The 12500-nt window shown below is 42.7% G+C and overlaps 1 protein-coding gene across 2 annotated transcripts in view; it reads left to right on the top strand.

The window, feature by feature from the left end:
* LOC125044575 (Usher syndrome type-1G protein homolog) overlaps positions 1-11900 on the top strand; it is a 49179-nt gene extending 37279 nt beyond the window's left edge. The window contains exons 3-9 of one of the 2 annotated variants that reach the window (XM_047641292.1): positions 5220-5445; positions 6030-6189; positions 9613-9821; positions 10325-10433; positions 10814-10982; positions 11218-11338; positions 11492-11900. In XM_047641292.1, the coding sequence (XP_047497248.1) occupies positions 5220-5445; positions 6030-6189; positions 9613-9821; positions 10325-10433; positions 10814-10982; positions 11218-11338; positions 11492-11740 (1243 nt within the window). In that variant the 3' untranslated portion in view covers positions 11741-11900. Of the gene's footprint in view, positions 1-5219; positions 5446-6029; positions 6190-9612; positions 9822-10324; positions 10449-10813; positions 10983-11217; positions 11339-11491 lie in introns of both variants that reach the window. The other variant, XM_047641291.1, reaches the window with a different exon arrangement.
* The last annotated feature ends 600 nt before the right edge of the window (positions 11901-12500 follow it).

The raw sequence follows: 12500 nt of genomic DNA, 5'->3' as shown, positions 1-12500 counted from the left end.
CTCAAGGGCCGGTCGTCACGTCGCTGTTAGTATGTTTTGTTTCTGGCCCTTCCTTCTGTTTCTTTCTTTGTTTGTTTTTCTTCTCCGTTTTCTTTTTCTTCTTCCCTTTTTAAGACTTTTTTTTCGTTTTACTTCTTTTTATTGCTTCTTCATCTTCTGTTTCTTCTACTACTTCTACATTTTTTTCTTCTTTTTTACTTCTTCATCCTACTAGATCACCTTTTCAGTTTTGATTAAGATATTATTTTCAGATACTGTCTTCTTTTTCGTCTCTCTCTCTCTCTCTCTCTCTCTCTCTCTCTCTCTCTCTCTCTCTCTCTCTCTCTCTCTCTCTCTCTCTCTCTCTCTTTTCTCTCTCATTCTTATTCTGCCCAAATTGCACACAGACTAATGGCCAACAAAATGACCGGTCCTCCTAAAGAGCCTTCACTTGATCGGAAACGTGAAGAAGCGATCCCAGCGGAATACGACCAGCACGCCGTGGGTCCTGTTGAGCCGCCGCGAGCACGCCCTGCCCCTCCGAACGCGCCCCTCCGAACTGAGCCCGGAAGGGACGCGAACATCACCGCATTGTTCGTCTCCAGAAAGCGCGTCTGTCGGCCGTATTGCTGCCTTGGTTTAACGGGCGTCCGCTCTACGTCACTGACATAGAGTACGCTGCGTGTGCTTTGCAGGCTCGAGAGGAAACAAAAGACAATCGTATTCATCTTGTCTCCTGAATGGCCACGCTTCGGTTGTTTGGAATGAGGACGGGGAGGCGGACGGGGAGGGACGTGGGAGGAGGGATCGCAGAGAGTCACTTGTGTCACATATAACTGATGTTTACTTTGGTGATTTTCCGGCTCGGCTGTCAGCTGCGGTGAGGAGATGGGAGTGCCAGTGGACCGTGCTTTTGTTGAGAAAGTTCCAGTTTGTGTTGGTACTTAAGGGTTGATACACGGATGACAGGCAACTCGTATTTAGGCTTTTGGTATGTGATGCTAGCACATCGGTTAGACTGTTGGTCGATTATGAAGAGTAACAGATGTTCCGAAACAGCATCCGAAACATTACGAATCAGCAAGATAAAACAACGTATTTTCTCGCAGATTTTCCGATCATCGAGTTATGTAAAGGACTTATTGTTTACTTTGTGAGAAAATATACCGTGTCCCATTCTTTCATTCTGATAGCATGAATATAGCATTTAGAATAACAAGCAAGATTCCTGTTGTTATCAGATGTTGTTTTTTGCTTCAGAAAACGACACTTCATACATCAAAATTGTTCCCATACAGTACATGCTTCCCTTTCCAAAACAAAAATCATAATGATAGTATTGGCTGTCTCAGCGATAAATTTCTTTCTCACACATACGCAACCCGGATGAGGTTCAGGCATTACTTACATTTTAAAAAAAACATACTATGTTCTTTTATACGGATTGTAACGGTAAAAAATTTGCGGTTTATGATCCTGAACTTTTAATTAACTCCGGAACACTAGAAATATCCCTGAAATGGGAAACCTTGAAAAATATCCATGAAACAATTTACTCCTAAAATGTTAATTAAATTGAAATGGAAAAGTAGTATTATCAAGTAAAGGAACAATAATTTCTGAACAACGAGATAAAGGATATCTGCATATAAAATATCTAGTATCTACACGTCCTTCCTTAGCCACTGCATGCAGCACGCAGCTGTAACCTTTATACACAATATCCTTCACCTACCGATTACGTCCTTCCCACATCCTCCTTCTTTCTGCGTCATATATATCCTTCAAGAGCCATATGCGGTATATCCTTCAAGAGCCATATGCGGTATATCCTACTATTATTCATTTTAGATTTCCTTATTTCCCAAATGTTTACGCAACGCTAGCCATGTGTACCGTGCACGGAGCCATTTGCGCCCTCTTTAAAACATTGCAAGAATCGAATTGTCTTTTAGTATTTCACTAATGACGTAGAAAGTCATTGTTTCGTCGAATTAAGAGGCGCTTCCTGATAGTCATAGCCTAATGATGTGGCATTGTTTGGTAGTACGTGTAATTACTATCAAGGACTGAAAGACGAGGGGCAACATTTGGACGCATTTTGAACGTTTGTGCCTCAAGCTCTTTTTGAATACAGAAAAGTTGAATGTTTTGTGTGGAGGTTTAGATGTAAAGAGATGATATTCATGTCACGAGGCCACAGTCAACATATGGGTCGCCCACCATGGAAGTTCTGTACGAAACTACGGCTGATTTCTCAAGTAATCAGTTTCCATATGGTTGCAACGACTACCGTGAACCACATTTTAGAGGGAAGAAGAACCACCCACTGCCGCAAGATATCATTATCAAAGACCACAACATCTTGAGGTCGTTTGTAGCGGAAGACGAAACTCTCTCCCATACCTTGCAGTTCGCCCAGCAGAAGGGTTGGTGTGTGTGTATGAGTGTTTGCTTTACATTTCCTTTTGAGTTCTAGACAAGGCGTGATTTCACTGGGTTTCCAGACAAGGCGTGAAATCACGCCTTGTCTAGAACTCAAAAGGAAATGTAAAGTGTATGTGTGTTTGCTTTACATTTCCTTTTGAGTTCTAGACAAGGCGTGATTTCACTGGGCTTCCAGACAAGGCGTGAAATCACGCCTTTTCTAGAACTCAAAAGGAAATGTAAAGTGTATGTGTGTTTGCTTTACATTTCCTTTTGAGTTCTAGACAAGGCGTGATTTCACTGGGCTTCCAACGTGGGCTCAAGGGCAGGTGACAGCAAAAATGGTAGAAACTGGGGTGTTGCATCATGCGGCGTCTGCAGTTTGTTCCTCGGCGCGGGTTTTGCAACTTGTTCGTCTCACGTTATGTCTCTCTGGTCCGTACATTCGCTTGTTAGTATATGCAGTACAAGTTCTGAAGAAAAGTGTTTGTTATCTTGGTTATCATTCAGTCATTTGTAAAATCGTCTCTGTTACACTTACCAGCAAGTAAATGATTGTTGAATTATCTAATTATTGTACGATTAGTAGCTTACGGAATACAGGATAATTTGACAATTGCAAAGCTAATTATGAAGAATCGTACTTCTAAAATCTGTCGTTAGCAACTACATCGAAATGATCGTAAAGTCACGTGTAGCCTTGAGTAATGCTGATCTATGTAACCCCCGGATAAACCACCTCGTTATTGACTAGTTGGCAACCTCCTCCGTGGGAAAACTCCATGTGCAATTTCTCTATTTGTTTACCTTTCTCAGTAATCGTATACTTTCGTATGACGCAAATGTTTTTCTTTTCCTTTCTCTGCCCTTCTCATCTCTCTCTCTCTCTCTCTCTCTCTCTCTCTCTCTCTCTCTCTCTCTCTCTCTCTCTCTCTCTCTCTCTCTCTCTCTCTCTCACTGTGTGTGTGTGTGTGTGTGTGTGTGTGTGTGTGTGTGTGTGTGTGTGTGCTTATAACACATACATATGCATATATATTTATCTGCCTATATAACCCCCCCCCCCTCTCTCTCTCTCTCTCTCTCTCTCTCTCTCTCTCTCTCTCTCTCTCTCTCTCTCTCTCTCTCTCTCTCTCTCTCTCTTTCTCTCTCTTCCTTTCTCTCTCTCTCTCTCTCTCTCTCTCTCTCTCTCTCTCTCTCTCTCTCTCTCTCTCTCTCTCTCTCTCTCTCTCTCTCTCTCTCTCATGGGAATGATGAGTTTGCTTTACGGTGCCAATTTCTCATGAGGGCAATGGAAAGAAAATAACCAGTATGACACGGCCGAATTCCTCTTCTCTTGAGTTCAGCGGAATAGCAGTTACACACACACCTGGATTTCCATAACATGCTGAAATGCAAATCTGTAGAGTAGTAAAGACATACATTCGGTTTATAGGTTTATGTACGTACAATGTATGTAGAAGACTAGTTGATGTTACGTTCTGTGCTTTGAACAACCTGCACACAGCCATTTTACAAAACGGATTGACTCAAAACTCGTAAAATTCTGTGAAAAAATATACTCACAAAAGAAAGGAAGGGAAAAGGAAGGGTGAGAGAGGTGAGAAGAAGGAAGGGAAGGAGAAACAGAAGGGAAAAAAAAAAAGAATAACGAGGAAGGTAACATTTATTAGTTCACAACAGGATTTAAAGAAATAAAGATTTTAAATAAAAGAGATAAAAGTATGGTTTGAATTTAAACAGCGGAGATCACATTAATATACAATGAAATATGCTACATGATGATAGATGAGTAAATAGATTAGTAAGGCAAATAGATACTAGGTAAATGATATCTAGGTTGTCCAAATAAAGCTTAAAAATCTATCCCGAAAGAGAGAGAGAGAGAGAGAGGGAGAGAGAGAAACGGGGGGGGGGGGGGTGAGAGAGAGAGCGAGGAAAGGAAGAGAATCATTACAAAATGCATTATTCATGTAAATGAATTAATTTCCTATCACTAGCAGGCCTATTTTCTACGACGATTCCCTCTGCTGGTTATGCTAATCAGATAACCACCTTGGCCATAGACAACCCGAAAATCATCACAATCCGTCAGAAACGTTTCGCATATTCATTATTTTAATCATTGTTATTATTATCATTATCATTGATGTTGGTATATCATTATTATTATTATCATCATTGTTTTCATTGCTATTATCATTATTATTATTATCATTGTTATTATCATTGCTAGTATCATCATTATTATTATCATTGTTATTATCAATGCTATTGTCATTATCAAAATTATTGTTCTTATTATTATCATTATCATTATCATTATTATTATTGTTGTTGATGGCGACATTATTATCACTGATATTGCTATTATTATTGTTATCATTATTATTCGTGCTATCATTATCATCATCAATGTCCTTATTACTAGTATTATTATCATCAATATCATTGTCATAATCATTATCAATACCATTATTATTATTATCATTATTATTGTTATTGTTATAACTATTATCATTATTATTATTATAATTATTATTACTATTGTTAACATTACTATTGTAATAATAATAATCATTATATTATTATCATTATTGTAACTATTATCATTGTCATTACTATTATTATTATTATTAGTAATAAAAGTATCTTTTAATTACTAATTATTATCATTAATATTATTATTATCAACATCATTATGACTTATTATGATTATTATAATCATAAATAAAACTATTATTATTATCATTATTATTATTATTACTGTTATTTTTGTTACTAATTGTCCCTATCATTATTGTTACTATTTACAGCGGCGACCCTGACAAGTGCGACCACTACGGCAACACGGCCCTGCACTGCGCGGCGGCTCGAGGGCACATGACCTGCGTCTCGTTCCTCGTCAACTTCGGCGTGAATATCTGGGCTCTGGACAACGAGTTCCACACGGCCAAAGAGCTCGCCGCCATGAACAACAAGGACGAGATCTTGCGTTACCTGGACACGGTCGCCGGGAAGCAGAAGCAGGCTGATGCGAAGGTGAGGTGGGGAAGGGGTGAAGGAGGGTTGGGGTGGGGGGTTAGGGAGAGGGTGAGGAGGGGCAAGAGGGAAGAAGGGGTGTGTGGGTAGGAGGGGAGGATGGGAAAAGAAAGAATGGGGTGAGGGAGAGGAGGATTAGCAAAGAGGAGGAGGGGGAGCTGCAGCAAAAGGAGAAACGGTAAAAAGACGAGTAGGAGGAGGAGGAGTAGGAATGGGAATAGGAGTAGAAGGGGGGATAGGAGGCGGAGAAGGAGGAGAAGGGAGAGAATGAGGGAGGAGGAGGAGGGAGGGGAGGAGGCAGGGTGGGGCTCAGACTCATTTCTTCAATTCATTTCCAAGGAGGAATGTGAACAGAGAATAGAGGACAGGAAGAGTGGGAAGGAAGTGTAATGCAATGGATCACAAACACACGTACAAATATATTTGCGTAGATAAACAGACGGATAGATTGGCAGATAGACAGATAGATAGTCAAACAGGTTTATGTGTATGTGTGCGTGCACGTTGATTCAGTAACAACCCTTTTTTTTATGATAAACGAGCTAACCAATATACCTTCCTGACCATCTCCCCGCCTCTTGCAGCAAGTGAAGAAGCTGCAGGACAAGGCTCAGAAGGACTCGGAGAAAAGACGGAAGGAGTTCCACAAGATCCAGCAGAAGGCGGACAAGAAGAGGGAGGCCGAGAACGCGAGGCTGGAGAAGGAGAGGGAGAAGATCGAGAAGCATGAAGTCAAACCGCAAGGTGAGGGAAGGGGCACGCGGGCGGTGCTGGCGGCGCGGCGGGGAGTACTCTACATATACATACATACATACTACATACATACGCACACACACACATGCACGCACGCACACGCACACACACACACACACACACACACATACACACACACACACACACACACACACACACACACACACACACACACACACACACACATGCACACACACATATATATCATCATCATCAGCCTGGATCAAACCATTGCAGAACGTAGGCCTCTCCCAATCTTTTCCAACTTTGTCTCTCCTGAGTTTTTTGTTTCCAGTCTTGGCCCCCAAATTTCGATATTTTGTCACGCCATCTTGTCATTAGTCTGGCCTTTAGCGTCCTTATGTTATCTATATTCCAGTCTGTTACTTTCTTTGTCCATCTGTCGTCCTGTCTCCAACATATATGACTTTCCCGTTGCCAATTTTCTTTTTGATGCTCACAAGTATATCTTCCACGTCTGTCTGTTCCCTGATCCACGTCGCCCTCATCCGATCTCTTAGGCTAATTCCCAGCATCAACCTCTCCATCCCTCTCTGGGCACTTATTAGTTTCCTCTCCAGTAATTTGGTTGTAGTCCATGTTTCTGATCCATAAGTCATAACTGGGAGGACGCATTGGTTAAAGACTTTTCTTTTTAGACAATGGCAAGGAGCCTCTTAGTATGCTACTGTGTTTGCCAAAGGCGCTCCAACCTAGACTGATGTGCCACTTAATTCCCTCTTCACTAGATGTGTTTGTATGAGTTGCCCTAGGTATATATACTTGTCCACTACCTCTAGTGCTTCGCCTTGTACATGTATCTTCTTGAATTGAACTCTACTGTTGAACATGATCTTAGTCTCTTTTTTTTTGTTCATCCTAAGTCCGACTTTCAGACTTTTTCTGTTAAGATCGTTTATTAGTTACTGCATTTTATTTGCAGATAGATTCACTGGAGAACAATATCATCTGCAAATCTTAGATTGTTTTGGTATTCGTCTCCTATTTTTATACCCTTTCCCCTCTCATTCCTAGTGCCTATTCCGTGATTCCTCACTACGGTTTCTTCTTCTGTCTTTTTACCCATATTTCTTCATCACTGTGGCTGCAGGTTGGAGCATAGACTTGACCAATCTTTAAGTTGTACCTATTGTTTAGTTCTATTGTTACTGAAGCCCCTCTTTCGCCTATACTATAGAAATCCACGATATTCTTTTCTAAACGTTAGTGAACTAAGAAACCTACCCCTAATTCTTGTTTGCTACCCTGGGGTTTACCTCTCCAATAGAGCATGCGTCCATCATTTACTATCTTCTGTTCTTCGCCTAGTCCTCTAACTTCATAGAGTCCTACAAAATCCCATTAATGTAAGAGAGTTCCTCTTACAAGTAAGTCGGATTCAGTTCTCTTATATTATATGTGCAAAGGTTCATCAACGTGGAGAGACCTGTTTTTTAAGATTTTTAGCACCCTCTGCGGAGCGATCCTGATCGCCGCCGTAACCAGGGGCTCCTTTGCCTCCGGGGAATGAGGGCCGTTGCTCTGTGTTTGCAGCCATGGTTTTTGATTGAGAGGTAGACAGCCGAGTTACCCCCGCCTACTGGCTTGGTTGGGGGGGGGGGGGGGGGGGACTGGTTTAGCCGGGGTGCCACTGAGAAGCCCCTTCAACAGGGTTGGCCCTGTCTTGTGTGGATGCACGGGCCTGCGCACTACACCAGGGTATACTCCCGTGTCCATAGGCTTGAGTATCAGAGGTGCATGTATGTGTGATTATAATTTATACACTGATTTGATTTATGCGTATGTACACCTAGTGTAGCCATAGTTGTTCGCCCGCAAATGCCCTAAGTACTACGCATACATTCATTTTCGTGCACATACACATACAAGTATACACCGTTACATATACTCCTTTGCATATGATATGGATACATACTCCTACATTATACACAACTACACACGTGTACATGCATACACATATATAAAAAATATGCGCACATCATATGTGTATACGCACCTACATATATGCGAATACACATATGCGTACATATCTAATACACGTACTTATGACTATACATATATATATATATATATATATATATATATATATATATATATATATATATAGCCATACATCTGATTACGCACACGTGTATGTGCACATACGTTTATGAGTACACATTAATGTTCACCCATATATATATGCACACACATATACACATACACATACACATAAACACATAAACACATATACACATGCATATACAAACACATATACATACACATACATTAATATACACACACACATATACATATATAAATACATATACATATATATATATACAAACATACACATATATACAAATGTATACATATATACACATACATGCACACACATATACATATACACATATATGCACATATATTCACACACTTACACATACACATACTCGAAATACATGTACTTACATATACATACACACATATGAATATATACACATATACGCATATATCTACATATCTACGTATATATCGCTTCTCTTGTATGCACACCACACGTACACATAAACTCATACTCATACACAAACGTTTGAACGTGCGTCTACATGAACGCACACACGCACTCCATTATAATGAGCCCATGTAATAAAAAAATCATTATAATGTGCATAAATTGTAGGCTTGCAGCAGAGGGGTTGAGGGAAGGAGGCGGGCGATGTGGGAGAGGAGGATTTAGGACGATGGTGGAGTGGGTAAGGATGGGGTTTGGGGTTAGAGGAAGTTAGAAAGATGTGTATGTGTGTGTGTGTGTGTGTGTGTGTGTGTGTGTGTGTGTGTGTGTGTGTGTGTGTGTGTGTGTGTGTATATACATATATGTATATGTGTGTGTATATGCATATATGTATATATATGTATATATATATATATATGTATATATATATATATATGTATGTGTGTATATATATATATATATATATATATATATATATATATATATATATGCATAGGTACGCACCTATGCATACAAACCTCTCACACAAAGACACACAAATACATCATCAGAACAGCCTGTATCACTCCGCTGTAGCACAGAGGCCTCCCCCAAATCATGATTGGCAGGAAAATCAGCCGAAATATCGCCCACCTTGATCTACATGTATCTTGGTGTGAGTGTTTGTGGGAAGGGGGGGGGGGTCAGGAGACTACTAATAGGCCCTTCTAGCATGGCCCAAGTAGCAGCAACACGCAAGCCTACAAACCCCTCCAAGGTATACATCCAAAGCAAAAAAGAAAAGAAAGAAAGAAATACTAATGGATAAACAAATAGATAAATGTGTGTGTGTGTGTGTGTACTATATGTGTGCGTAAGAGCGTCTACATGTGTGTATCCGTCCACTTTCCCCGTTCCGCCAGGTCGCCGCAAGAGCATCATGAACACCCTGTCGCGCAGCTCCATCGCCTTCATGAACGGCCCCCGGAAAGATTCCCGCCTCCTTTACGACAGCAACAGCCCCAAGTTCTCTGACCTCACCAACACCAACAACCAGAAGAAGAACCTCGGCGGTATTCAGAAGAAAATCATTAAGAAGAAGGTGCAGGACGAGAACAAGAGTGAATTTAAGGTAATTTGGCGTGAGTTTGCTCTTGTTGTTGTTGTTGATTTATAAGCTTTATTTTCCGAGGGTTTTTTTTCGACAAAAGGTAAAAGGTTACCTTACTATTCTGCATGCCGTAGTCTAATTTGTTGTTTAGGAAAAACGTCTTTAAATTCTGTCAGCTGGTCCGAAAATCTTGTGATTCCCGATGAATTTATTACTTAAGATCTGTATAAATACAGAAGTATTGTTATTAAAATCCCTCCCTATCCCTCTCCCTCTTCCTCCATCCATCCCTTTCTCTCCTTCTCCCTCGCTCTCCCTCCCTCCATCCGTCTCTTTCTCTCTCTTTCTCCCTCCCTCCATCCCTCGCTCTTCTTCTCCCTTTCTCCTCCCTCTCTCTCCCTCCCTCCCTTTCCCTCCCTCCCTCCCTCTCATTCTCCCCCTTCTCCCTCTCCCATATTCTCCCTTCCCCTCCCTCCCTCCCTCTCCCTCCTTCCCCCTTGCCACTGACCCCCTCCCTCCCGCAGGTCCGGGAGACGGAGGGCGACGGCAAGCGGTCGGTGCGCAGCCTGTCAGGGTTCCGCCGCGACTCCGAGATCCTGTTCGTCCCCAACGGCAGCCTCAGCAGCGCCAACAGTGAGTCGCCTGGATGTATGTGCGAGTCGTCTGTGTTGTCCTTTGTCTTTGGATTTCTGTCCCTTATATGGTTGGATATTTTGTGGATATTTTGTGGATATTTGTCGCTTTTACCTGTTGTTCGTGTGTTGAGTGTGGGCTTTCATGGGTTTGTAACGAAGTGTCACGACTAAGGTGTCTTGATCTTCGTATTCATGATATTAGATAATGGTGTTCAAACACTGTCTGAGATAAACCATGAAAGGCAATATATAGATGCCTTAATGTGTCGATTTTACTTACGTGTGGTCGAGAAGAGAAAGAAAATTCAAAATTAAAGAGTCTAATGTCGCAATCTTCCTCCCTCCCGCCTTCGCCTTCTCACTCCGGTTCGGTCGCAGGCGGCAAGCGCGGCAAGATCAGCGACGTGTTCGAGACGGAGGAAGAGCAGGAGGGCGGCCGGCTGCCCCGTGCCTCCAGCCAGCCGGACTTCTACGAGATCTCGGAGCCCAGCATGCAGCACCGCGGCTCCCTCTTCGCGCGCCCCGGCTTCGGCTCCGTCGCCTTCAGGTGCCCGCTGCACACAGGCGCTCACACGCTCACAAGCGCTCACACGCTCACACACACACACACACACACACACACACACACACACACACACACACACACACACACACACACACACACACACACACACACACACACAGCGCATGTATGTACGTGTTATCTAGATACACAATGGACGAGCATATGCATACCAAAGCGCTTCGTTCCCCCAAAGCCTAACACCTGCGATTCCCGACAGGAACTCCATCACGGCCACCCTGAGCAGCCTGGCCACGAGCGGCAGCGGCAGCGACTCGGCGCGCGCGTCGTCGGCAGGGTCGCTGGCGCAGAGGGACGGCGCCGAGCCCTGGGAAGAGGAGGTGAGCGTCCGCCCCAAGGGATTCTAGGTCCTGGGCGCGGCCCGAAATTATTATTTTGTTTTAGAGCACATTTATAATTACGAGTGTCCTTGCGTGTGTGAGCTTGTCTGTGTGTCGCGTATTCTGTCCCATTACTGAGACATTTCCCCGCAGGACCTGCCCTCGGACGACGAGAGTGAGGCGACGCCCGTGTACCTGTTCCTGGCCGCCGCCGGCCTCACCGACTTCATCCCGACCTTCGCCAAGGAGCACATCGACCTCGACGCCCTCATGCTGCTCACCGAGGAGGACCTCATTAGCATGAAGCTCCCCATCGGCCCGAGGAGGAAGCTCTTGAAAGCCATAAAGGAAAGGAATGAAGCCCTAGACGATCCCGGGGAAGTGCAGGACAGTCAGCTCTGAAGACCGAGCGGGGCGTCTTGATGATCCTGCCCGGGGTGTACAGTGCTCTTCGGTCTTTAGCTTGAAAAAACAGAACGCAGTGATGTTTATCATACAGACTAAACCTTGGGACCTTCAACATCGAATAACCATTTATTTCTCTTTTTTTTTTTTTTTTTTTTTTTGCAAAAAATGCAGCGTTGTACTTAGAGTGATGATTAGGAAATACCAGTGATTTAATATTAGGTTAATTGGAAAGTAATCAAGCAAATTGAGATTATGATATCCGTTTTATTGTACAGTTGCGTTTATCTGCAACAATAAATTGCAACAATGATAAGTAAAAATTTTACTTATCTTGTGTTGAAGGTTTGTCATTGGAAAACGAGCGTAAAGCTGTAGTATATCACATGATACTATTTTCGTAACTTTACAGCTCTTTACAAAAAAAAAAAAAAAAAAAAAAAAAAAAAAAAAAAAAAAAAAAAAAGAGGTTTATTTGATTCGCATCACTTCTCGAATCCTGATCAGACATGCAATCTGCTCTGCGCCATTAATGCTTGGCCGAGCTGAATTAAATGGACGTACATGCGTTAAGATCAGACCTTTCTATCTGTCTCTGTCCTTCCTTCCTTCCTTCCTTCCTTCCTCCCTCCCTTACTCCTTTCCTCCTTTCCTCCCTTCCTCCCTTCCTCCCTTCCTCCCTTCCCTCTCTCCCTCTCTCCCTCTCTCCCTCTCTCCCTCCCTCCCTCCCTACCCCCCCCCCCCGCTCTCTCTCTCT

The sequence above is a fragment of the Penaeus chinensis genome, chromosome 36 (assembly GCF_019202785.1).
Source record: "Penaeus chinensis breed Huanghai No. 1 chromosome 36, ASM1920278v2, whole genome shotgun sequence".
In the NCBI taxonomy this organism is placed as follows: Eukaryota; Metazoa; Arthropoda; class Malacostraca; order Decapoda; family Penaeidae; genus Penaeus; species Penaeus chinensis.
The sequence above is the reverse complement of the archived record's forward strand: the minus strand, read 5'-3'. Positions and strand labels throughout refer to the sequence as shown.